The sequence below is a fragment of the Muscardinus avellanarius genome, assembly GCF_963383645.1.
Source record: "Muscardinus avellanarius genome assembly, chromosome: 11".
Classification (NCBI taxonomy): domain Eukaryota; kingdom Metazoa; phylum Chordata; class Mammalia; order Rodentia; family Gliridae; genus Muscardinus; species Muscardinus avellanarius.
The window spans coordinates 38,961,639-38,988,635 of NC_137797.1; the positions used below are offsets into that span (position 1 = coordinate 38,961,639).

General features: G+C 35.5%; 1 protein-coding gene across 1 annotated transcript in view; it reads right to left on the minus strand.

Annotated features, from left to right (window-relative positions):
• TMTC2 (transmembrane O-mannosyltransferase targeting cadherins 2) overlaps positions 1-26,997 on the minus strand; it is a gene marked incomplete at both ends in the record, with an annotated part of 448,300 nt that overhangs the window by 135,947 nt on the left and 285,356 nt on the right. Inside the window, 3 exons of the mRNA XM_080705147.1 lie at positions 18,231-18,309; positions 19,758-19,942; positions 23,182-23,267. Coding sequence (XP_080561273.1) covers positions 18,231-18,309; positions 19,758-19,942; positions 23,182-23,267 — 350 coding nt within the window. The remainder of the gene's footprint in view (positions 1-18,230; positions 18,310-19,757; positions 19,943-23,181; positions 23,268-26,997) is intronic.

A 26,997-nucleotide genomic window follows, 5' to 3' on the forward strand; every position in this document is an offset into this window, starting at 1 on the left:
GTTAACTTTAATACAAAAAAGTCTATTAATGTGGTAAAAATATATCAACATGTAAAACTTGAAATGTAAGAAAATAATCATGTATAAATTGGATGTGTCAAAAAGACTCCTCAATAAAGATTTAAGTAACAACCAACCAATACAGAAACAAGTAGTTGTTATATTGCTGACACTAGCAAAAAAAAAAAAAAAAAGCTTTGTATTTCTCATTTCTAATTCACAATAAGAATTATAATATACATTTTATGGAGGGAGAAAAAGAATTGGGAATGATAAATACTTATAAGAGGACAATGAATAATTTCATCCTAAAAGAACTGAATGTCTCTATAGTCAGAATTTTCCCCTACTGCATCAAGCTGACACATGAGGCTTATTTATTGTCTACCTACTAACATCTTAAATCGACTATCTTTTTACCTTCTTATTATCCCTACACTCTAATTGACATCAGTCTCACTTTAAAAATGAGGTGACTGTAGCTCTCTGAGCTTAGCTAACTTACTTAAGGCAAAAACAAGCAAATACCCAGCTAAGAATTCATATTTGAGATTTCTATGGTTCCTTCCACTATAGGAGTCTACATAGACATTTAAAGGTAACAAAGAAGATAAAACCAGTGTCATGAGGAAACAACAACTTCTTCTTCTTCTTCTTCTTCTTCTTCTTCTTCTTCTTCTTCTTCTTCTTCTTCTTCTTCTTCCTCCTCCTCCTCCTCCTCCTCCTCCTCCTCCTCCTCCTCCTCCTCCCCTCCTCCTCCTCCTCCTCCTCCTTCTTCTTCTTTTTTTTTTTTTTTTTTGGTGGTACTGGGGTTCCTGGAAACCCTTCTACCTCTGGGCTACACTCCCAGATCTATTTAATATTTTTATTTGGAAACAAGGTCTCTTAAGCTAGCACATCTGGCTTCAAACCTGCATGATCCTCCCATCCCTGCCCCCCAACCGCGGGGATTACAAGCATGCACCACCACTCCTGGCGTTAGGAAATTTCCTTTTAAGAGAGAATGGTATTTATATAAAACTTTGAGCTTGATTAAAATCCTAAAATCATAAAAAAGCAATGGGTACATGTATGTCTCCATATGTCTTTTATCCCATTAAGATGTATTACAACAATGCACCAATATTTTTTTTTTTTAAGTAAGGGCTAAAGGAAAAGAAAGGTCAGTAAATCGAACCGGAAAGAAACAAAGATACTTGTTCAGGAACAGAGATGGGTGTGTGTGGTGGGGGGATAGATGGGTTAGGTTTTCTTCTCTGGTATGGTAATTTATATTAACTTACAATAATAGAAAAACTGTTTATGATGCCCAGGAGGAAAGCAGCAATGATGAATATTTTTCCGTCTCATCCTTTAAAAAATGACATAATAGAGGCACTTACAGAAAAATGAGAAGATTTGCTGTGCAATGATATAGCAATCAGGTTTGACCCCAGATTTATTTCCAATTCACTAACAGACAAAGGGAATTTGGATGTCTCTAGGCTGGTTTCAGACAGATACATAAACCAGTTTCATATGTAAAACAAATAATGTCACTCTTCCTCCCTAAAAAGCCCCAGGTCTAAATAACCCAGGCAAAGGCTAAGTCCTGAAGGAAAAAATATTGGGTTATTGATGATGTAATAGTCTAGATCTCACTGATTTTTATGTTTCAAATTACTGAACAGCTCCTGCTTTCAGATAAAAAAAATAGAACATGTAGTTAGATACTCAGTATAGATGCTCTATTTTCTAACTTTTGTGTTTACCTTTATCAAAAGTGATTAACTCTTAAATACTATAGTAATTGTTACATGTCTTTAAAAATTCTGATATCTTTCCTATAAATTTAGGTTAAAACATAAATATAAGTGGGAAAAATATTACAAAGATATTATTAATTATAATGCTTATAATTCAGTGACAAAATTCCGGTGTTTCACAAATTTGATTTTAGGTATTGACAAAATATCAATTATTCATTTATTTTTTCTTTTAAAACTTTTTATTATTATAATGACATTAAATTCATTGTTTCTTTTTATTTCTCTTTAATGCAATATTATTGGTGCATTGTAATTACACATCATAATGAGGTACAGAGTAATGTTACCTTCATTATATCTTCATCCCCTCCTCCCTTCTCTAAGCCCTCTCTAAAGCACCACTGAACCTCTACTTCTTTATCTGAGATCTCTTTTGTTACCCAACTTCTCTCTAGCTTTCACATATGAGAGGTGGAAACTGGAAAATCTCATTTAGTGTAATATACTCTTGATCCATGCATTTTTCTGCAAATGACATAATTTTGTTCTTTCTTCTTTGTGGCTAAGTTCCATTGTGTATATATTGCCACAGTTTTTGTGATTTATTCATCTATCAGTGGACACTTAGGCTAGTTTCATAATAATTTGGCTATTATGAATTGTGCTGCTCTATATTTTTAAATTAATACTTATTACACACAATGAAATTCTACTGAGCAATAAAGAAGAACAAAATTATGTCATTTGCAGAAAAATGGGTGGACCTGGAGAGAACTTTATGGTAAATGAGATTAGCCAGTAACAGAAAGTGAAGGGTCATATGCTTTCTCTCATACTTGGAAGCTAGGGAGTAATCAGGATAGCAGAGAGGCTTCAGACAGATAATGGAGGAGAAAGTCCAGTGGAGCCAGGGAGGTGGTCCGGGGAAAGATGGGGGTTGAGAGAAGAGGGAGAATAAATGAAGGACTCACTTTCATTGACCTAATGTGCATATGGAAGAATATCAACGTCAAACTCAATGACATCATGGATAGGGAAGGAGGAGAGTGGGGAGGAGGCCAGAGGGAAGCCCACAAAGTACTGTGTACATGTATGTCATTACCACTATGAACTGCGTTATGATGTGAGACTACAATGCACCAATAATAATATATTAAAAATAAAAATATCAGTCACAAAAAATAAGAAATCGGATGCTCTAATATGCAGAAGCTAGGCATAAAATGGGTCATAGGAGGAACTGTAGATGAAGGAGAAATTATAGATGAGCAAATAAGGTGACCTAATATAAAGGGATGGGAGGGGAGAAGAGGGAAATTCCCTAATGTACATGATGTACATTCACAAACATATTCAAGTCAATCACTAAGCCAAACACAAGAAGGAGGGAGAGGGAAAGGAATGGGAGGGAATTGGGGAAGGGCTGAGTGATGTATGCATGTATGCCTCTTCCATCTTGTGCTCCATTAAGATATATGACTATAAAGCACCAATAAAAAATAAGTAAAAATAAAAAATTAACACTTATGAATTTCAATGGATTTGTATGAGAAAAGAGTATTTTACAGATATCATGCTTTTGAACAAAGAATATATTAAGTATATAATATAGATGTTAAGTAGATATGAGCCAAACCATGACAGCTATGCAGTGACACCTGAATGACAGATGTGGACAAAACCAACTGCACATACCTAACAGTAACTCAAACTTGTTCTTGTGGAAGGGCTCACAGATATTATGACATTTTTTTCTGGTTTCTAAAGAATGGAGGCTCATATGAAATTACCCATCTCTAGAAGCATCTCATAGCCAATACTACTAAGTTTAGGATGCTTTGCCTATAAGACAGGCATTCTTTGTTGTTTTTTTTTTGTTTTTTTTTCCTTGTCGTACTGGGGATTGAACCCAGGGGCATCCTAACCCTGAGCTACACCCCCAGCCCTATTTGTATTTTTATTTGGAAACAGTATCTTGCTAGGTTGAAGAGAGTCTCACTACATGCTGAGGCTGACCTTGAACCTGTGACCCTCCTATCTCAACCTCTCAAATACTGGAATTATAGGTTTGCACCACCACACCCGGCTGCATTCTTTCTAAGCTACCTAGTTGACTATAAAGTTTAAGGACTTAGCTGGCCTCATAAGGTATTCATCACATTTTTAAGAGATGTTTGTTTTCCATATAAATTATCAGGTATATTTTGTTGATATTACTACTAATGTTTTATGCAATTATCATTTTTCTTTTATAGAGAACATTTTATAACATAACAGGTTGGGAAAAATATTTCCCTCTTATGGGTTACTTATAATTCATTCCTTAGGGCTCATTTTGCCATCTAATCCTAAGATAAAATAAGTATAATTCAGTTAATTAACCAATTAACTTGATTTGTTCCATCTACCTATTGAAATTACAATTAGGATGTATCACTCAATTATTAATAAAATCAAAACAGTACATATCTGTGTATTATAGAAAGTCTAAAAGATCATAGTTTCATAAAATTGAATAACTTATCCTTAGAGATTCATTGACAAAATTTTGACTTTTTTTTCCAAATATTTATATTTTTGAAAATATTACTTAGTATGATACTTTGCAAGTTTTAATATTTATGTTTCTTCAAGTACTTTGTTATCTTAAATAAGACTATTCCAGATTTTCCAAAACTTAGTTTTCTCATTTATGATCAGTCTTCATTTATTTTTGTTTTATTCAAATTACTCGCCACGCTTTTCATGTACCTACTATACTTAATTTCTTGCTCCTACATTAGTACATTGTTTTTACTATTCTGGTTACTTTTAACATTTTAAAATCAAGTAAAGCAAGTCTCAACCATCATTCTTCTTGGCTCTACTTTCTTGATAATTCTGAGATGAACTCTAAAATCATTTTTCATGTTTTTGGAAAAAAATTTTAGAATGTTTATTTTTATTACATTAAAATATGTCATCCGATTCATAAGAAGGGAATTTTTTCCAAAATTGTTTCCCCTCTCAAAATTAGTTTTAATTTCTTCATTGATTCAAATGCTTCTGTCCCTTTTTATCTACCTATACTTCAGAAAATATAATCCTTCTGATCCAAACTAGAAGTGACATACACACATAGTCACACAAACAACCTTTCATCTCTTCATCTGTCTTCCAGCTTGAGTCCAGAAGTCTCTGGCTCTAATGAGTTCTCAAAAAAATCTTATAAATAATTGATCACATTGTGTATTAAATTGGACTTTATATTATTATTATTATTATTATTATTATTATTATTATTATTATTATTATACTGGGGATGGAACTCAGGGGCCTTCTACCTCCAGGCTACACTCCCAGACCTGTTTTATATTTTATTTGGAAACATGGTCTCTTAAACAAGCTGTGGCTGGCTTCGAACCTATATGATCCTCCTGTCTCCGCCTCCCAAGTGTAGGGATTATAAACCTGTACCACCATACCATGCTTCAAATTGGATTTAAAGCTTGCATTTTTACTATGTATGTATTTGAGGAGAAATCTCCAAGTAATTTCTTTTTCCAGACTCTGTACTCACTTCCTACTTCACAGTGTTAGCATTAACATAGACACATTAGGGAACCTGGTTTTTAATGTATTTATGCCAAACACTTGCTATAACCCATAGCTGTCAGATTTTATGAATCTCTTGTATCCTATCTTAATATCATAAAATCTATCCAGTTAAGTTGTCACAGATATATTGGTTCTGACTACTGAATCTGGCTACTGAATAGTGCAGGAAAAGAAAAAAAAATCCACATGGCCATTCTTACAAGAGGTAATTGACTCTGTGACAACAGAGTTTAACAAACACATTTTATTCTCCTGGAGTGGGGGAATTGGAAGTAAAATGAAATATTTTGAGTCCTATGAAAAGGCTCAACATGCAACTAACTCTTCACTATATTCTGTAGCAATAAACTTAAGGGCTCTGTAGCTGGTAAAGAAGTAGTTTTAAGTCTAACCAAAAAAATGCAGGGGAAAAAATTGAATATGTGTTTCATTAAGTAAAAAACAGTAATCTTCAAGACATAAGTTAAACTTCAAGTAAAAGTTAAAAGGGTTCCTAATTTCTAGTGTGAGGTTATATACAGGAAACCTCTAATGTCCCATCAAAATGCAATTGGGAAAGAAGCCAGAAACCTATGTCAATATTTCTCTACCTGCAACTGGAGTTTCCAAAGTTCAACAGGCTAATCAATTTCCTTTTATTTATTTTTATTTTTTATTAGTGTATTGTAGTCATACATATTAATGGGGTACAAGATGGTAGAGGCATACATGCATACATCACTCATTTAGCCCTTCCCTAATTCCCACCCCATTTCCCCCTCCCTCCTTCTCATGTTTTGCTTAATGATTGACTTTGATGTGTCTGTGAATGTATATTATGTACATTAGGGAATTTCCCTCTTCCTTTCTCCCATCATCCTCAGGTTGCCTTATTTGCTCATCTGTGATTTCTACTACTTCTTCTGGAGTTCCTCCTTTGACCTTTTTTCTCACTAGCTTCTACATATTATGGACAGCATCCAATTTTTTTACTTTTTGTGACTGACTAATCTCACATAGTTTAATGTTCTCCAGTTCCACCTTTGCCCCCCAAATGATATAATTTTATTATGCTTTATGGCTGAATGAAATTCCATTGTGTACATATGCCATAGTTTTGTAATCCATTTGCCTGTTGATGGACATCTTGGCTGGTTTTATAGTTTGGCAACTGTGAATTGTGTGGCTATAAACATAGATATGAATGCATCTGTTTGATAGTTTGGTTTCCATTCTTTTGGGTAGATACCCAGAAGCAGTATTTCTGGATCAGATTTTCAAGAAAATAAATTACTAAAATAATCAATCCACACATGTTGGAGCTAACCAATCCTACTAGATGCTCAGAATCTTCTAAAATTAGGAAAATGATGAGATACTCTATGTGAAGGGGGTGTCAACATGAATATTAGGGAGATGGAGATCCTTTCTCCAGAAATATAATATTGTCCTCCTTAGAATTACAATAGTAAACAAAATGGCCATGTATTATTAGAGTGCTCTGGTAACACTAAAATCAAGGAAAGAATTGCCAACCTGAGTTTTAAAAAAGAAACAAGGTTTATACAAGAGAAAGGAAGAACAAATGAGGAAATATATTCACCTGAGAAGAATTAATGAACGTAATGGCAGTAAGAGATACAGGAATAGAATAGTTGTGGAAAAATGGAAAGGGACTCTCGTGGATCAGGAGAGTATCAGAAAAGTTACTTCAGTTTTATGGAGATCTTTTAAGGAATATATTTCATGCATATTCCTGAATCAACTAACATATCTCTCTAATAGGCAATAAATAACTTATATGTGCTATAAATTGCTATGTTAGTATTAATTACTAAGGCATACAAGAAATTTAAATTTCATTCTATCTTAATGAGTATCTGGGGATAAGATTCTACAAAAACACACAAAAATTTCATTCCCATAATTAACACATTTGCAAAAAAATACTGCATTCTGGAATAAAAAGACACTGTGTGCTCTATTTCTATTCTTGCTTTGAATAAGGCAATGATTTCTATTGATGTAGATAAAATTAAAACTAAGTAACAGCTCATTTGGAAAGTTCAATGAGATTTTTATGTAAAAAATAGCATTTTTCTACCTACTAGGTAAAACACAGAAATAATATACACAGCAAAGCACACAGAGTTAGTCATCTATTTAATTTAAACTTAATTTTTGTTACTCCTGTTGAAGCTCAAAACATAATATCCCAAACTAAAGCATTTGGCAAGCCAAACACTTGAACTAAAAGGAAACTGAAAGAACGTCACAAAGATCTTTCCAACTCTTACCATTACTCTTCTCTTCTGTCCGTTTTACTCCCCAAAACCTCTCATAGAAACTAGCATTTCTCTTCTTTAAGACAGATCATAAAATCAGAACTCTTATTCCCCAAAGCAAGCATACCAAATGACCTAGAAATCTCTCCCTCCTTTCTTAAAGACCTGCACTACATGTGCCCTGGCCCATCCATACCTAGAGTGCTGGGAAAGAATGCTACAGAGAGGCCAAGAGGACTCAGACAGGCTATAGTGGGTTCCCCCTGGGTCTGTTACCACTAGATCATATTCCTCTGACCAATCACATTCTATACTGCTATCTAGTTTTCCTTAAACCGAAGCATAAAAGCAATTTTTCTTGGGTCTTTGAGTCCTCGTTTCTTAAGTCTTCCAATTGAATAAAAGTTTGGTTAAATAAATTTGTTGTGCTTTCCTCTTAATGATCTATACCTCTTATAGGAGTTACAGGGTTGAAGATTCTAATGGGAAGGAGAGGTGTCACACTGCCATTCCTGCTGCATCACAGGGTCACAGCTGGGAAGAGAATTCTGCAGGGCTGGAAGACTCAGCAAAACTGAAGCCATTATCCTGCTTGATTTTAGTTATAATAATGATAATATTAATGACATTTGAAAATTTCTTGGAATGTGTGTTAGGATACGCAGCCCAGTCATGCCAAAGATGGCGCCTCTCCGGCTTCTCTTCCAGATTGTGCTGGTTACCTCATAGCTTGCCAAAGGGGCCACGGGATGCCAAACAATCAGTCCCCTGATAATAAACCCACTGGGGTATGAGCCACTCAATCAGTAAATGCCCCATACTTTGTGCGATCTTCCGCTGTGAACGGAAGCCCCCTCCTCCCAGCTGCCTGATATAAAAGGGAGCTGGGCTGTCTTAATAAAGCTTTTGCTTGCTTGCTTGCTTGCTTGCTTGCTTATCTCCGACGGCTGGCCTTGGGTCTTTCCTGCACCGACCCCCCTTCATTGATCCCGAAGACCCCTGACCCCCCTTCAATGGGGATTGCTACTTTTGTAATAATCTGAAAATTGATGTGAATATGACTGGAAAATACCCTAAGATTTGTGCTGGGAATAGCACTAAAAAGAATATGACTATGGGAGAACTTTCAAGAAGCTACATAGAAAAGAGCTCTTTGTTCCTCTGCTTACAACACCTAACTCAGTTAAGGTTTTAGCCATGAAAGGAAAAGCTAACTTTAGGCAAATTATACCTACTGTGCAAGGCCCTCCATATATTGTTTATAAGTTAGGGGGTCGACTGTGGTATCCCCCTCAGGGGGCTAGCACTAATCAGAATACTTCTCACCTCCAACCATCCCCCACTTTCCTATACAGGAGTGTATGATGAATGGCAAGCACAGAGTTAATATTACTGTAAAATGGCTTCATGTCAGGACTCTGCCATTCCTACAGAGGACTGGGCAGGCAGAGACAAAAGAGTTCTCTTGGTAAACAATTTAATAGGTATAGAAAATTAGATGTAGGCATTGTATGCTAGAGAAATAGAATAAGTTTAGTATAAATGTGGTGGTTGGGTCAAGATAAGGTAATAGAATACCTAGTAGCCAATATAACAGATAAAATTAGCAGTTAAAATTTTAGAAGTTGAGATAGTAAATCTAATATTTAGTAGTTAAGATAGAGGATAGGATAAGTTTAGTTAAGGCTTATATATGTGATATAGAGTAGCAATATGTTTTGTAGGTCAATTCATTAAAAATTAATGAAAAACACAAAACAGGCAAAACAGGTGGCTTCGAGGTGTGCCTACTATGTGGAATTCAGGTTAATGATAAACTAGATGAAAAACATTGTATGTGTAATGTGGTTTTGAAAAACTAAATAAAAAACAAAATACATATGTTGTTCCTTGCTGTAATTTGTCAGATTCATGTATAAATAAAATATATTCTAGGGCACAGGCAGAGATGCCTTCCCCCTGCTACTAAGCATGGTGTCTCTCATTTTTCAATTTCGCTGACCCTACATCTCCTTCAAGACCCCTGGACTGGCCGATGCTGGACCCCAGCATCACACCTTTCTGCCTCACAGCTGCCTACTGCAAATGTGTATAGCAATAACCTCTTATTTCCTCAACATTAATTTCCAAGATTGTCCTGCATACAAAATTTTCCTCTTCCGTGTGACTATGCACATTCAACTGAGTGACTGATGTCAACATGGACATCTTTTAGAATGCTAGATTTTCAAATCCAGTTAATGAATTTCCTAAATATGTTCCAACCCGTATTTACTACTAAGTAAAAGATTCAGTGCATGGCTACTGCCAAATAAATTATGAGAATATGTATATTTTTCTCATTTGTTTCCATTGAAGCCTCAGAAAACAGATTTTTCAAGCAGAACACAAGGAAGCTATTTGAGAACCTGAGACTAAAAAATGATATAATTAGGTATTAATTTGAGTATATTCCTTTTCTTAAAATTTAATTTAAAAATAAAGCTTTAAAGCTTCATCTTCCTCTTTACTATGAAACTGGCAAAAAGCATGAATTAATGTAACAGGTGGGCTCGTGTGGCTTTAATGGCAATGAAATATAATCTACTGTCTTATATCATATTTCTAAGAAAGGAAATGACATTGAGAACTAAGCATGATCCTTAAGCAACCTTTCTATTGGCATTTAAATGTTCAAACTCCCCATAGAAGCCATAAATCTTCTGGCCTTGTATTTAATTGAAACTTTAAACAAAATATATTACCTATTTAATGCAGCTGAACTGGATGCTTCCCTTTGTAGTCTACAGGCTAATGCCTGGCAAATTAAGGTCTGAAACCACAGTACATAATGGATAATTTATATCAAGTCTGAATGGTAAAAAAAAAGAGAAATTTTAAAACTGCAGTTTTATAATAAACAGAACTTTAAAAAAAAGTATAGTTGTCCTGTTGATAAGTTTTATACATATTTGTTATTTTTGATATGCAGCCCAAAGTTGATGGTTTCCCTATGATGGTGGCTACTTGTAAAGCGAAATTCTGAAATCTCTAATATCTACATTTTGTCTTTTTGTACTGTGAAATTAATGTACCTGGCCCTAGTATCCTGTTATTTCATTTCTACTGATGGAAAAATGAAAGTGAAATGAGTAGACTTACTTTTTAAATTAGAAGTTAATATTCTTTGGGGATATTTAGAGATTAATGGCTAATCCACTTACACGGTCATGCTGATACCGATAGGACTGACTCACTGATTCTCAAGAGTGCCAACACAGGCAACGTAGGAAAATTGCCAGAACTCAGAATAGGGAAGCAGGTGGTACAAGAAGCTTAGCACTACTGGAGTGTTAATGCTTCCACCCTTAAAAGATGTGAAGTTCAAATCTCACACAGTTAAAACCATCTCTTTCACAGTCAACATGCTAAAAGCCTTGAAGAAAACTTTAGGTACATAAACCATCACGTCAAAAAAAAATCTAAATATCCTTACTTGAAATTTATACTAGAACAATGTAATGGACACACAAGCGCACACACACACACACACACACACACACACACACACACACACATTGATCCAACAAAAATAAATGTTCCAGCTAAAACATATACTGTATCCATGACTGAAGGAGAATGGAATTCTTTTATGCCCATTCTACATACTGAACTTAGCACATAACGTTCAGATTTCAAGGAGAGTTAGGGTGGTTTTATAAGTAAGAATTTTTATAATTGTTTTTTCAGAAGCTACACTGTGTATTCCTTTGTCAATTCTTTTAAATAATTGTAAAGAACCTATGACCATTTAAATTTAACTCTTTCACTGCATAAGTTTCCTTCTGAAAGATAAAATTCTAAAATTTGCACAGGCATTTTATACCAAAAATCGCATTAGTAATTTTTTTCATCATTTCATTCTGCACAGTCTGTGAACAGCTCAGTATGATTAGGAAAACTCTTCTCACTTAAAAGCTACTTCAAACAACTGAAAATGTAAAGATGCCTCTCTTGTAGGAGAAGAGGGGAAGAAAAGAATTTTTTTCTATTTTCAAACTTAATGCTATGATGAAAATAATGGTAAATCAGGGAAAAAAAAAACAGTTCCTCTACAAAACAGTTTTTTTTCCAATAAGATAAATGCCCACTATGCATTATAAGAATGTAAATTGTAGACAACAGGAAAATATGAGTAGGTCTGCCAATGGTGATATTATCACATTAGAAACTATAAAAGCATACAGCGTGTGGTGGTACATGTCTATAACACCAGCTACTCAGGCAAGAAAATGTCAAGTTCAAGACCAGCCAGAGTAACTTAAACCCTGTCTCAAATTTTTCAAAGGGATAGGGATATTGCTACATGGTAAGGGCCCACTGGGTTCTCCAGCACAACAAACCAAAACAAAATGAAAGAAAGAAAATACATTACCAATCAGAGAGATGCAAATCAAAACTACCCTGAGATTTCACCTAACTCCAACTAGAATGGCAATCATTCAAAACACAAACAACAAATGCTGGGGAGAGTGTGAAGTGGGAACTCTAAAACACTGTTGGTGAGACTGCAAATTAGTGCAACCACTTTGGAAAACAGTATGGAGGATCCTCAGAAGAATAGGAACGAATTTACCATTTGATCCAGCAATACCACTTCTGGGTATCAAACTGTCAAACTAATGCATGTGTATCTGTGTTCATAGCTGCAAATTCACCATTGCTAAACTATGGAACCAGCCAAGATGTCCATCAACAGATGAATGGATTACAGAACTGCGGGATATGTACACATTGGAATTTTACTCAGCCACAAAGAAAAACACAATTAAATTATTTACAGGGAAATGGATGGAACTGGAGGACATCATGCTAAAGTGAGTCACAATAAATAATTTCCCTCTTATGCAAAAGCTAGGGAGAAATGGGTAACAGGAGGAACTCTAGATGAAGAAGTAGATTTAAGAGATGAGCAAATAAGGTGGCCTAACTCTCTAAAGCACATAATTTGAAACATATCAAAGTCAATCACTAAGCCAAGCATGGGAAGGAGGGAGGGTGAGGAAATGGGGCAGGAATTGGGTAAGGGCTAATTAGGTGACGTGTGCATGTATGTCTCCACCATCTTTTATCCTATTTAGATGTATGACTACAATGCACCAATAAAAAATTAAAAAAAAATTAAAGTACAAACCTAAATACTTATTTGTTTTGTTTGATCCAGTGAGCACAGCACAGTCTACAGGGATGGTAGAATAAAATGTCAAGAGAGTAACCCTGAATTCTCTCTTCCCCCACACAACAGATTATGTCCTTTTGTTCTCAAGATATATTATCAAGATACAATGGCCTAAATTGCTTGTATAATTAAACCTAACAATTACTTTGCATTTAGAAAGTCAAGTAATTTTGTTTTAAATAGTAAATAGACTTAAAAATGACCTCTGGGATTAGAAAAGCTCAAACTGATAAGTATAATTGGAAGTCATAACCTAATTTAGTTTCCTATAATCCTTTAGGGGTATTCAAAAGTAACACTGAAGTAGAGATAATAAGGGAAATAAACAAAGAAAGAATAAAAAATTTATCCTGCATTATTTTAATATCCTGTATATTTAATGCATTTGTAATGAAACCATAATTTGGTAGCTCTTTTATTCTTCATAATTAAGCTGGAGGGGTTTTTATGTTTTATTTACTTTTGCTTTTATAAGATGTGCAAAGAAAACATATTCTGACATAACATAGAATATTCCAGTTACAGAAACACTGAAAGATTAGATAGAAAAGGCACCTGAATTTAAATTAGATACTAAACTTCTGGTTTTAACACTAAGGGAAATCATAAACAGATCAACTCAATTTTTGGATGTTAATTTCCTTTCTTGGAAAAAAAGATAATGTTATGTGAATTTTAAAGATATGAATCTTCCATCTTAAATATTTCATGATTCTAAAATACATCTAAGCCAGGTATGGAAGCATACACGAGTAATCTCAGTACTTGGGAGCTCAGAAATAAAATGAACCTGAGTGTTTTCGTTCTTCTCTCTCTCTCGCTCTCGCTCTCTCTCTCTCGCATGCACACGCATGTGTTGTACAAACACACAAGTTTTGAGAGGATAGAGGAAATTGGGATCTAAAAATGGCTATAATGGCTGACAGAATTAAGAATAATTCTGACTAAAACTAAAGAGAAAATATATCATGAGAGGAAAAGAAGAAATTTCAACCCAAACATGCCAATTGTAATTTAGAGAAAGTACTCTATTGCTACAATAAGTGGCATTATGTGAATATGCTATTTCAACTTTGGTTAACAGAGCTAATAATAAGAGAAGAATTTTTACTGTGATCAGTGAAAGAAATACAGGAATGGGCATGGAGAGAAAATATAATAATTGTAGACAAGACAGAACTAAACAAAATCCCTCTTGAACTTTGTAACTGTGAGGCCATCTGGTTGACAGAGATCTTATTTATGGAGGAATCATATTTATACTGCAAAACCAAAAAAGCACTGACAGAGATCCAATCATCCACTTTTGGAGCTCCAGGTCCCACAGAAGTGTTGAGAGCTACAATGGAAGGTCACTTTACAAAACGTTTTACCAGGTCAGACATTAGTGCCAGCATGCTTATCCTCCATTATCTGCATTAACTTTCAAACCAAAACAATCCTTATAGCTTTCTTATGGACCAGAAAACAGGGGCCTCCATTAAATAAATAATGTGCCTAGGGATACTCAGTTACAAAGTGTCAGAGCCTATGCAAACCTAGGAAATCTGACTTCAGAGGCCACACTACATTGAAGGACACTTAATCTAACCTGTCCTCTCCAGAGGAAACTATGGCCCACACAGAATTCAATGACACAGCTGGCTGAGAACAACTTAATTTGTGACTTGGCCTCTTAATAGTTCATGTACGGTCACACCTTGCTAATTACAAGAACCTAAGTGTGTGATTTCTGCATGTATGCAGTTTGCCTCATTCTGGAAGGAAGAATACTCCTTAATTATGGTTGCTTAAACATCTTGGTCCTATGGGATCAAAGAAAACAATAAGAATAAATTTTTATATAGCTTTTCAGTATATATATATATATATGTATATGTATATGTATATATATATATATATATATATATATATATATATATATATATACTGCCACAATAAAATTAAGCAAAAATAAAACACAGAAAATTTAAGTTTAGAAATAAATTAATCAAACTCGCTTTCTATTAACAAAACGTGGGAAAAAATATGCTCATTTAGTGTTAAATGAATTCATATACAGCATATAGTCAAATAAGACATTATTCATTAAACATACAATGGAAGAGAAAATGTAATATATATGGAGAATTTAATTATTAAATTAGTCAGGCATGGTGGCATATGCGTGTAATCCCAGTACTTAGAAGGCTGAAGCAGGAAAATAGGTTTGCTGCCAGTCTCAGCTATTGAAACATAGTGAGACCCTGTTTTAAAATAAAAAATAAAAATTAGGGCAGGGAGTATACCTTGGAGATAGAATGGCCCTGGGTTCAATTCCCAGTACTGCAAAAAAAAAAAAAAGAAAGAAAGAAAGAAAGAAAGAAAGAAAGAAAGAAAGAAAGAATCCTAAACTAATAACATTCAAATGCAATTATATTTGTATGCATATTTAATTATTTATTTCTCCTAATCATCAAGAAAAAAGGAGAGAAAAGAAGAGGGAGGGTGAAGAAGAAAGGAAAGCAAGGGGTAGAAAAGAATGGGAGAAAGAAATATACACATTTACACACACACACACACACACACACACACACACACACACACACACACTTAGGGGTAGTGTTGCTGAGGGGTAAACAAATAAGACATGAGAAAAATGAGTACTTGCAGGCTAAATCTAGCCAGACATTATAATCCATCACTGATCCCTAAAGGGCACTAATAATATGTAAATGTGTGAATTAGAAAACACATTCAAGGCTGTTGATAAACTTGATAGGATAATCAGCACATGCTGACAGACTAATGAAACTGATGAACTGATAGGGCAGCTTATCTCCTAGGCCATTTTTTTTCTTGTCAAATGGAGGCTAATCAAAATGTATTAGGAGTTAAAGTAAACACTGGGGATTTAACCCATTTGATTAGGAGGTGAACTCGCTCTCTGAGAAAATTATAGTTTCCTGAACAGCCGAAACTATAAAATCTGATCAGCTGACAGATCTTCACATGAAATTAAACACAAGACAGCCACCACCATAATTATAGACGAAAACTAGAATTTTAACTTCTTTGAGGATCCTCCTCTAGACAATTGTTAGGGTGATTTTCAGAGTTGGGGTAAAGCAACCACCACCTTCTATAATGGGAAACAAGACAAAGGAATAAGTAATAACCCCAGGGACTCGTTTATCTTTTGCTGCCCCTGTGTGCTCTGCACTTGTGTAACCAGATGAGACACAGATCCCAAGGTACCAGATGAATTTTCAATCCAATTTATTTACATAGAAAAATTGAATGAATATTCTGAAATCACTGTCACTTCCCATTAGTAAAGACACCATACATACTCAGTAGTTGCCAAAGGTCCCAGAGTCCTATCCTAATTTAAAGAAGGATGTCTTATTTCATCATCAAGGAAAATTGGGGATACTGCCTTTACAAGCACTAGAGTTAAGAATAAGATCGTCAAGTAGAACCACTGTGCCTCTTTAGACAAAGCTAGAGAAAGCAGTTCCTTTATAATTTATTTTAATGTAAGAATATCCAGTATTTAAATAGGTTCATTCAACTAATAAATGTACATACTCTAGGCACATGTTTATATATTTATAAATTTCACTCCTATGGACAAATGGATGGCAAAATGCTAGATAGTAAGAGACACTCTTTTGGGTTATAAAAGTTTAAGGGTAAAAGTACATTTAGTAATCCCAGCCTTTTAGTAGTTACATCAGAGAGTTAAAAAACAACTAATATACTCCAGTGCCTTCTTTAATATGAGCATTACATCACTTTTTTGCAAAAAAAAGGGAAACTGGGGTAGGACTTCAAGAGACATGGAATCGGTTTATTGATCTCTTTCCTACAAATGATAATTTTTTCTCCAGTTTTTTGAAAAAAATAATATTACCCATTCTACCTCTGAACTATTTCCAAATTTTGTATTCCTAAGGAAGAAAAGAATATTAATATTTTTGCAGTTGTGTGTTTTCTAGTTTGGGAGGGTTTGAAACTTTGTGTGTATGTATAAGCTGTACAGATACTATCAAATTTCTCAAATCATAGGATTTATAAGTGTAATATAATTCTAGAGGTTCAGTAGTATACTCTCACTTATTTTATATGCATAAGGAATGTCCAGAAATATTAAATGGCTTAACTGGGTTTAGTGAAAAGGGAAGCTCTCAGCTTGCAATATGTTCTTTGGGAAAAAATAAATATTTGATTTTAATACAGAAGTAACCCTTTCCCTCTGTTATCTGGGAATAGTTGTGCTAACCCATCAGCAGGGTACCATAAATTTTAGAAACTGTTTCTACAGGGCCACATGCTATATAGGTTGTTTTCAGTTGTTTCCACCATCAAATGGCTATGGTAAAAATTTCCTACAAGGAGATCAGTAATCAATGTCTGGAAAAGAGTATTTTGTTATATTTATAGTTCTTAAGGCACTATACTTAGAAAAACCCATGTCTCAGATTCAGGATAAGAAAGTGAAGCTTATTATTCAGCTTAGAAAAAGGGATAACAATAATAGCACATCTACCTTCCTCACAGTCTAGTTTGTGCTAAAATACTCTGAAAACAACTCCTGAGCTTCAAGGCCTGACCCATGAAAACAATACAAATTGGCTCAGTTGTTCTCAACTTTTATGTGTATAATAGTTCATGAATCAACATCACTGCAGGTTTACTTTTGAGAATCTTCTGATTACAAAAATAACACTATTGGTATATGCCTATAATCCCAGTTCTTAGAAGGCTAAAAAAGGAGGATCACAGGTTCAAAGCCAGTGTTCAGGAATTTAGTTCAGGAATTTTATTTGGACCCTGTTTCCAAATAAAAAATAAAATATAGTTGGGGGTGTAGAACAGTGGCATAGCATTCTTGGTTCAATCTTCAGTTAAAAAAGAAAAAAAATTTACATGAAGTTAATACAGTCACTGAAATGAAGATAACTGAAACATAACTGAAAATTGAAAATTTACATATCTGCATAAGGCATTGCTTTTGAATTCTCTAGAGTCTGGCTGGTGCTTATTTTCTAAAATGGTTTTGAGAGCCCCTTGCAGCAATTCTGGGAACTGGCCAATGTGTTGAAAATTATGAAGCTAACACATTTTGTCCAATCATTCCAGTGTGAAACACATCTAAAAACTCAACTTAAGCAACAAATATACCATTTATGGCAATTTCTAAATAATATTTATTATGTTTGTAGAATTAAAAGCTAAGCCTCACTGGGATAATGCACTCATTTCAGAACAATCGCTCTGTCAGAATGTGAATGCAACATCGTGAACAAGGCTTCTTGTTTGTACTAATAACACGATGCATCTGAATTCCACTTAAAGCACAGATTCTAATTTCTCCACAGGTTCCTTAAATGTCAATTAAAATGCCAATGTTTTACTTACCCATCATATTGTACAAGCTCTGTGGGGCAAATTGCCTTGGCATTTTCTGAATTGCTTCCTTGTATACACTCAGGGCTTCCTAATTTAAGAAACAACAAAAAAAAGAGATAAATCATCATTAAGGTACAGGGATATTCACAGTAAATAGAATAATAACATTCCTCCAAAGTGAAAACTACCCATTGCTATTTCTAAATTATTCAGTGGAGAAAAATAAATGAGACATCCTTCAGTAGTATACCACCTCAAATTTTACAAATGAAAGTGCTGAGCCTAGTGAAGAATGACATATAAAAATTTAGCTTAACAATGAGTGGAACATTAGGAATTTTGTGAGTGAGTGTTTGGTAGTGGGGATGGAACCCATGGGCAGTCTATCTCAGAGCTACACCCTCAGCCCCATTTTATTTTTTATTTGGAAATATAGTGTCACAAATTTGATGAGGTTGGTTTCAAACCAGCAATCCTTCTGTCTCAGCCTCACAAGTACTGGGATTATGAATATGTTCCACCTCACCCGGCTATTAAAACTCTTTTAAATTTGAAAAAGAGGGTCAGTCAGAATCACATGTCTCTTGTGCAGGAGGAACTGAATGACATTCCATTACATCTCTCCCCCACCTCCAATTTAAAAGTAATATAATTAATTCATATTTCATCATAGTTTTATAAAGAATTAACATCAATAGGTATGACTTATATCAAATCACTTACTACTTAGAGTATATAAAAACAAACAAGATATTTTTAAAACTCATCAAAGCTGTTCATGGTAGTGCATTCCTATAATCCTAGTATGTGGGAGGCTGAGACCGAATGATCACAAGTTTGAGGCCAAACTTAGCAACTTAGTGTGACTCTCAAGAACCTAGTGAGACCCTGTTTCAAAATACAAAATAGTAAAAAGACTGGGGGAGTAGCTTGGAGGTAGAATCTCCTTGGGTTTGATACTAGATACTAGTAAAACACACACACACACACACACACACACACACACACATGCACACGCACACGCACACTGGGTGAAGGGAAACAGTTCTTGAAACAAAATCAATGGTGACAAAATATGCGATGTGTGTGGTTTCTGTAGCTTGAATAGTTGCAACTGTCTTAACAGACTATTCTGAAAAACTCAAAGGAATTAATAACTTAAATTTGTATTTATAGGTTATTTTTCCATACAAATATGATCTTAAAACCTTTTTTTTTTTTTGGTGGTACTGGGGTTCCTGGAAGCCCTTCTACCTCTGGGCTACACTCCCAGACCTATTTTATATTTTTATTTAGAACAGGGTCTCCTAAGCCAGCGCACGCGGCTGGCTTCGAACCTGCACAATCCTCCTGTCTCCGCCTCCCAAGTGCAGGGATTACAAACGTGCGCCACCACACCCGGCCTTTAAAACTTTTTAAATGTGAGCATAGACTAGTTTCTCAAAGACAGTGATGGGCCTGTGAGCAGGTGGTGGGTTAGAAAACACCGAGACTGGAGCAGAGCAAGGAGAAAGGAAGAGGAGTCTGTGGCCAGACCTCATAGCGTCCCTGCTCATGGTAGAGTTTCCCCAGGTTGTACAAACAGCTGGTAACAGAGCTCTTGTGTGCATGAGGGTCCTTTAGGTTTTCATCTGGGATCTCAGAACACTTTAGGAATGTACGCCTGGCTTCTTCTGTCTTTCCTTGGTTCATTAGAATAATCCCGGTGTTTAAATATGCCGCTGAAGAGAAAAAGGAGAAATAAAAGCATGAGAAGATAAAATGCACCCTGTAGACACAATGTAGTTATCTTTGCTTCAGTTTAGCTTTTATGCATTATTACTGATTAAAAATATATTTATCCATGAAATATTTATAGGATCAATAATGATAATGGGAATCACAGGTGTCACTAAAAATATATATACATATATGTGTATATATGAATTAGTACCTTCCTTCACAGAACTCCAAATATGTTTATGTATACAACTTAGCTGTATTAAAGTTACAGCTATCAGAGTATTTTTTTTATTTTATTTTTTATTGGTGTACTGTATTCATACATCATAGTGGGATACAAACTTTTGTAGACATATAGGCACACATCGCCCAGTCAGCCCCCACCCGATCCCCACCCCATTCTCTCCCCATCCCTCCCTCCCATGCTTGGCTTAGTGGTTGACATCTAGTATTATAGCAATTTATCCAAAATTAAAAATGATAGTCTCACATAACAGTTTCATTTGTCTGATACCAAGCTTTTGATAACTTAAAGATTACATTTTAATATTTCTTTTTGTGTTCTTTCTTACCAGAGAATATTTTTAGGTGAAACTATCATATATTTATATATTTATTTTTCAGAAAAAATCTATCCTAATATGTAATATGGACTCTAGATACCCAAAACGATCTCAAAAAAGAACAAAGCTAGAAGATATATATTTTCTGATTTCAAACCATATAAACCTACAATAATTGAAACAGTATAGTACTATTCTAAAGGCAGATATATAAACCATTGGAGTTAACTAAAAGCCTAGAGCTAAATTCTTCCCTATATTGTCAAGTTATTTTTGACAAGGTTTCCACGAACATTTGGTGGTGGAAATAATAATCTTTTAACTAAATATTGTTGAGACATAATAATTACATGGAAAAGAATAAAGTTGGACCCTTACCTAATCCCATATACAAATATTAATTCAAAATAGATAAAAGACCTAAATATAAATCTTAAGACTATAAACTTTTAGGAGAAAATCTGGGTCATAAAACCTCACAACATTGAAATTGGCAGTGATTTCTTGGATATGATTTCAATGGCACAGGCAACAGAAGAGTATACAAACTCCCTAAAAAATAAAAAAGATATTGTATATCCAAAGACAATGTAAACAGAGTTAACAGTTATTAATCGAATGGGATAAAATATTTCCAAATGCTATATCTGAAGGTATATTAATATTCCAACTAGAAATCCTAAAAATTAACAACAATAAAGGCAAACAATACCATTTAGAGATAGGTAAAAGACTAACATAAGTAATGAATCTCCACAGATAACCAATCTTAGTTGTCTGTTGGATGGAAAATCTTATTTCTCTGGTTCTGGTGTGTATTACCTATTTCTTCTTTGTAGTTAATCTCTTTGAGTATTTTCTCTAGTGCTGGTTTTGAAGACATAAATTCCTCCAGTTTCTGTTTGTCATGGAAGCTTCTTATTTCTCCATCTAATTTGATAGAAAGTTTTGCTGAGTAGGAAATTTTTGGCTGGAATTTGTTTTCTTTCAGAGTTTGAAATGTGTTACTCCAAGCCCTTCTGGCTCTCATGACTTGGTTTGGGAATTCTGGAGTGATTCTAATTGGTTTACCTCTGAATGTCACTTGGCCCTTTGTTTTTGTTGCCTTTAAGATTCTCTGCTTGGTTTCCACATTGGTCATTTTGACAATTATGTGGCATGGGGATCCTCTTCTCCGATCCTGTCTAAAGGGAGTTCTATAAGTTTCCTGGATCTGTGTATCAACCTCTTGCTCTATGTTTGGAAAATTTTCTGCTATTACTTCCTAGAAGAGATTGTTGATCCCTTTGGTTTCACCTTCTTTTCCCTCCTCTATTCCAATTATTCTTAGGTTAGCTCTCTTAAAATGGGCCCATATTTCTTCAATATCAGATTCCTGCTGTCGGATATTTTTTCCTAGATTAGAAACTATGCGTTCATTTTTGGAATGATCATCTTCTAAGAGCGAGATTCTGTTCTCCATGTGGTCTAATCGGTTGTTTGTGCTTTGAATTGAGACCTTTACTTCATTAATTGCATCTTTTATCTCTTTTTGGCTCTCTCTGAGTTCTTTTCAAAGCACCTCTATTATTTCTACAGTTATTTTCCTGATTTGATCTTATAGAAATCTCTTATTTTCTGTTTTATCGGGTTCTGATGTTGTGGGGTTGTGGGCATTCATTGCTCCAGTATTATTCCTCTTTCCCATGATTTCAGAAGTTTGTGCCTTCTCTGGGTTCTTCCCTTGGGTCACTATGACTTCACTTAAGGTGTTCTGGATCTCGAGTCAGTAGTATTTCAGACCCCACTACTCCTTTACTGGGTTGTATCACAGAGTCTCAGACCCAGAGAGTCGATAGAGGCTGCTTTAGACTGTGGGGGGTGCCAGGTTGCATGTTCTCCTATGGTGTGATATCTCTGCCACTGCCTCTCCCCCACTGGGTCAAGTCCCAGGGAGTACAGTACTGGGATTTCTCCTCTGTGGCCCGCAATTTGACTCACTGTTCTTGAGTACGCAGATGTACTGGATTCAGTGAATTCGCTGCTGCTGCCGCAGGTGGCAATATGGCGCTGTTGTTACGCCCTCGGCCGTGAGGCTGGCGTATTTCTTCTTGGTTTTGATTTCCACTCTGAACCCCTGCAGCGTGTGCTGAGCTCAGCCACTGGGAGCTTTAGATTTTACCTGCGGCGAGAAATCCCGCCTGGTTGTTCTGCAGCGGCTCACCTCGGCTTGCTGTAGCCGTCCGGTGAAGTCGCAGCTGCCGCCGGCAGTATGGCGCTGCTGCCGCGGCCTCGGGCGTGAGGCTGGTGTATCTCCTCTGTGGCTCTGAGCTCTGTTCTCAGACTGCTTTCTCTCTGGAGCCTAGTGATTTTTTTGTTTCTCTGGTGATGGTGTTTTCTGGCTATGAAAGGCACTGATTTTGTGGTAATGGAGATTGGTTGTTAGTGGGGCTCTTAAGGCCCGCTTTTCTCGGTCGCCATCTTCCCGGAAGTTCAGAGTATATTTTTAAAAGTGGAAATATATACTAAAATGTAAAATTGAGAGAAATAAATTTGTTGAAGGCAATCATTTGACCAGCAAGTATTCAGAAACAAGAGTACCAAGTATGTTCTCTGTGAAGCTCAAAGCCACAAAGATAACTTTCACAAAGGGAAAGAAATATTTTTAAAAAATCAAGAACTTGAATAGTACTTACAAGCCAGGGTAGGCCTACTCCCAATGGCCAATTTATAATAATGGAGGGCTTCTGCAAATCTGCTGTTCTCCTGTAGAAGTAATCCTCTGCATGAGGAAAACAGAAATTTGGAGATGGGACTGGGTTACTATATGTAAACCACAAATTTATATTTTATATTCCAAACATAAAAAATGGTTAGCAGTGCAATAAAATGCTGACCTGGTATTATAAAAATAATTTTTAAATAGAAGGAAATGATTCCTTATGAGAGAAAATACTGGATAGGTATCAGTTGCATTTATGTTTTATTAGGAAGTATTAAGAAGTATTTTCAAAAAGCCTTCTAAGACCACTGAACTTTCTTCTCCTCTCTCTAGCTGACTCTCCCCTCCCACTAGAATTACCAACCACCTGGATTTCTTCTATGATCATGCGCTTTTTCTCATCACTTCACAAACCAAACCTGTCTAAGGCAGTGAGGTGTATATATATATATATATATATATATATATATATATATATATATATATATATATATATGGAAACATGAGATGCCTCCCTCACTAGCTGTTGCTTGGGAAATATTTGTCTATGACTCCCAGAAAGACAGAAAGCAGTTCAGGTCAACAGCCAAAAGAGCTTGAATTTAATCTGATGCCATGAAGAAACAAAGAAAAAAACTTAAGACCACCCACATTACACTTTTTCCTAGCTATTTTGATTTAGCCAAATAAGCTTGAATTTCAGAACACTGTACAAATTTCAGCTCACCGCTCTGAGAGACATCTCACTCTACAGACCCTTGGACTCTCCACCCCTTTCCTAGGAGGTTCCTTAAGAAGTAGCCACATGTGTCCTCATAGACCCTACATGCATATCTCCTGACTTAAATGAAAATCAATCATAATCATTTTTTGAAATAAATGTCAAGAAACTAGGCTAAATTTAAAACACTCTTGTGGAGGGCGTTTAGCCTATCCCCATTTTCTTGTTATCAGTAAGTATCATATAGACATTCAACACATATATGGGGCTTGAACATTTCTACTATTACTATAAATTGTGGCTTTAAGTTGGTGGCCACTGAGGCCTTTGAAAGGGCAGTAAAACAAAGGTCTGAGAAAAGATGAGCTATTTATAAAAATATCATTGTGGTGAGTGCTGCAAAGCGTGGGTACGGTTTGAATGTGCTTTCATGTATTAGAAAGTAGGTCTTCAGTCCACTGCTGGAAGGTGATGAGTCTTTTTTTTTTTTTTTGTGGTACTGTGGATGGAACCCAGGGCCTTCTACATCAGGGCTATACTCTCAGACCTATTTTATATTTTATTTGGAAACAGGGTCTCTTAAGCCAGCTGAGGCTGGCTTCGAACCTGAGTGATCCTCCTGTCTCAGCCTCCCAAGCGCGGGGATTACAAGTGTGTGCCACCAAGCCCAGCAGTGATGAGTCCTTTTAAGAGGTAGAGCCTATTGGGAGGTAGAGCCTAATGTGAGGTCATGAAAGCACTGCCTTTAGAAGTGATGTGTTCTAGTAAGAGTGAGTTGTTGTCAAGGAGTGAGACCCGGCCTCTCCCCATTCTCTGGTTTCCTGTTAGTGATCTCTGTGACCATGTATTTTCTCCTTCTCATGCATTTCCACAATTATCATGCCATCTACAGGATGTAAGGCTGCTAGAGGGACACTTGCCAGCGTGTGTGCCATGCTGTTTGGACTTTGAATCCCCTAGAATTGTGAGTTAAAAAACCTTTTATGTTTGTACCTGACTTAGCCTCATGTAGTTTATTATAGCAACTGAATACTAACTAATGTGAGTATCTGAAACTATTCGGCTTATTATTTAATGTACTTCTTGAGAAAATAACTAAAGAGAATCATTTTGAAATTTAAAAATGTTCACTTGTGTTATCAGCATATATTAACTTCATTATTTCTTATATTTGTAAAAAGAAGTAATTTGAATAGATTATAGAATTCCCAAACACATTAAGATCACTTTCATGTAACAGAAAATAATTCTGAGCAACCATTAATTTGATAATGAAATGTATCAGTTGTGCTAAGTGCACATTTTTGTTGCCAGGGAAAAAAAGGCAAAGCTTCCCACAGTACCCCAGTGTTTATAAAAAGAGAATGTTGTTTTTAAAAATGGATAAATCTGATAAAGATATGAAATACATTTTTCAAAAAGGGATAGTATTCTTTATCAAAATAATCTTATCGACATAATGCTTTCTATTTAATTAAGCTCATATCTAATTGTCTTTATAACTTCCTTTCAAATTCAGATAAAAAAAAGCGCTTCTTATTTGATACAAGGATAATGGGACCAGCAGAGAGTGTTCAGATATTTAGTTCTATTTTCTCTAGCTTCCTTAGGAATAAAATCTGCCAATAAGCCCGTATTTGTTCAATGTCCTCAACATATTGACCATTACAGCTTCCTTTCTCTTAAAGATACAAATATGTTCATGTGCCTCTTACTATAAGAGGCAGCTGCCTCTTACTGCTTATCATTATTCTTCTCTCAAAGTCAGATTTCCTTTCAGAGTGGTCTATGGGGCATATGTCCAATGCCTCAAATCCCATTTACCCCCAAATCCAGTATAGGTTCTATTCCAAGAATTCGACCTAAAATCTCCTATCAAATTTCTGCTGTATTATGAATACCTTCTCCTCCCTAGAAATGGATTTATGTCAACTCTCAACTCAACCACAGCACTTGATACTAGTGAATTCATCTTCCTTTCTTTACTCTATTTCCTTGTTTTTAGGAGACACATTGCTTTTTTAAAATGTTTTTATTGGTGAATTATAGTCTCACATCATAAGGTAAATCATTTACACAGTGACATATATGCACACAGTACTTGAGATCCATTTCTCCAAGTTCCTTTCTATTCTTGCTCTCATCCTGAGCAGAATGAAGAAGGTACCACTTCATACCCTCCTTTAAAAGGAGTTGATGTTTCACAGGATTTTCTTTGTCTTTTCTCTGACACAGTCTCTGCCTGACATCAAGTGCAAATGCAACTCATCTATGTGCTGACTGCTCTCAGTCCTGAAGTAATGGTCTTTCTCCTGAAATTTAGTTCTGTTTTCAACAGCCCACTGAGCAACCTCTAGCCAGGGTTCAATAGAATTTTTTTTTTTTTTTTGGTGGTATTGGGGGTAGAACCCAGAGGCTTTCTACCTCCAGGCTATACTCCCAGACCTATTTTTATATTTTATTTGGAAACAGGGTCTCACTGAGTTGCTGAGAGCCTCCCTAAGCTGCTGAGGCTGGCTTTGAACCTGTGATCCTCCTGTCTCATCCTCCCAAGTACTGCGATTACAATCGTGCACCACCACGCCCGGTTCTCAATCGAATTTTAAAGTCAATACAATCAAAAGTCAAAAACAGTATCTCTCAAAAACAAAAATAAGTATGTGGATAAGTGAAATATGCAAAAAAAAATCCTCCATAGTAATTAACACCATCATTCACTTTAGTACCTTAAATAAGAGACTTGATTATAACTCTTGATTCTTCACTTATTTTTACAATTACCTTTTGTACAAAGTCTCTAAAGCCCACGGGTTTTTATTTTCTAAGGCTCTTCACGCTGTCCCTCAAGGTTCAACTTTATGTTTCTGTCAGATCGCCTTTTTATCTTTTTTGTCACCTGAATAATTGCAATAGCCCACTAATTAGTCTCTACATAATTACATTTCTAAAGGGCAAATATGCCATTACTCTAGATGAAGTGAACACGAAAGGGATGGGCAGGGATCTCTGACAATTTGCCTATAGCTCATAAGCCTTGAAAACGAATGACCTTAGACTCATGGGACCCCT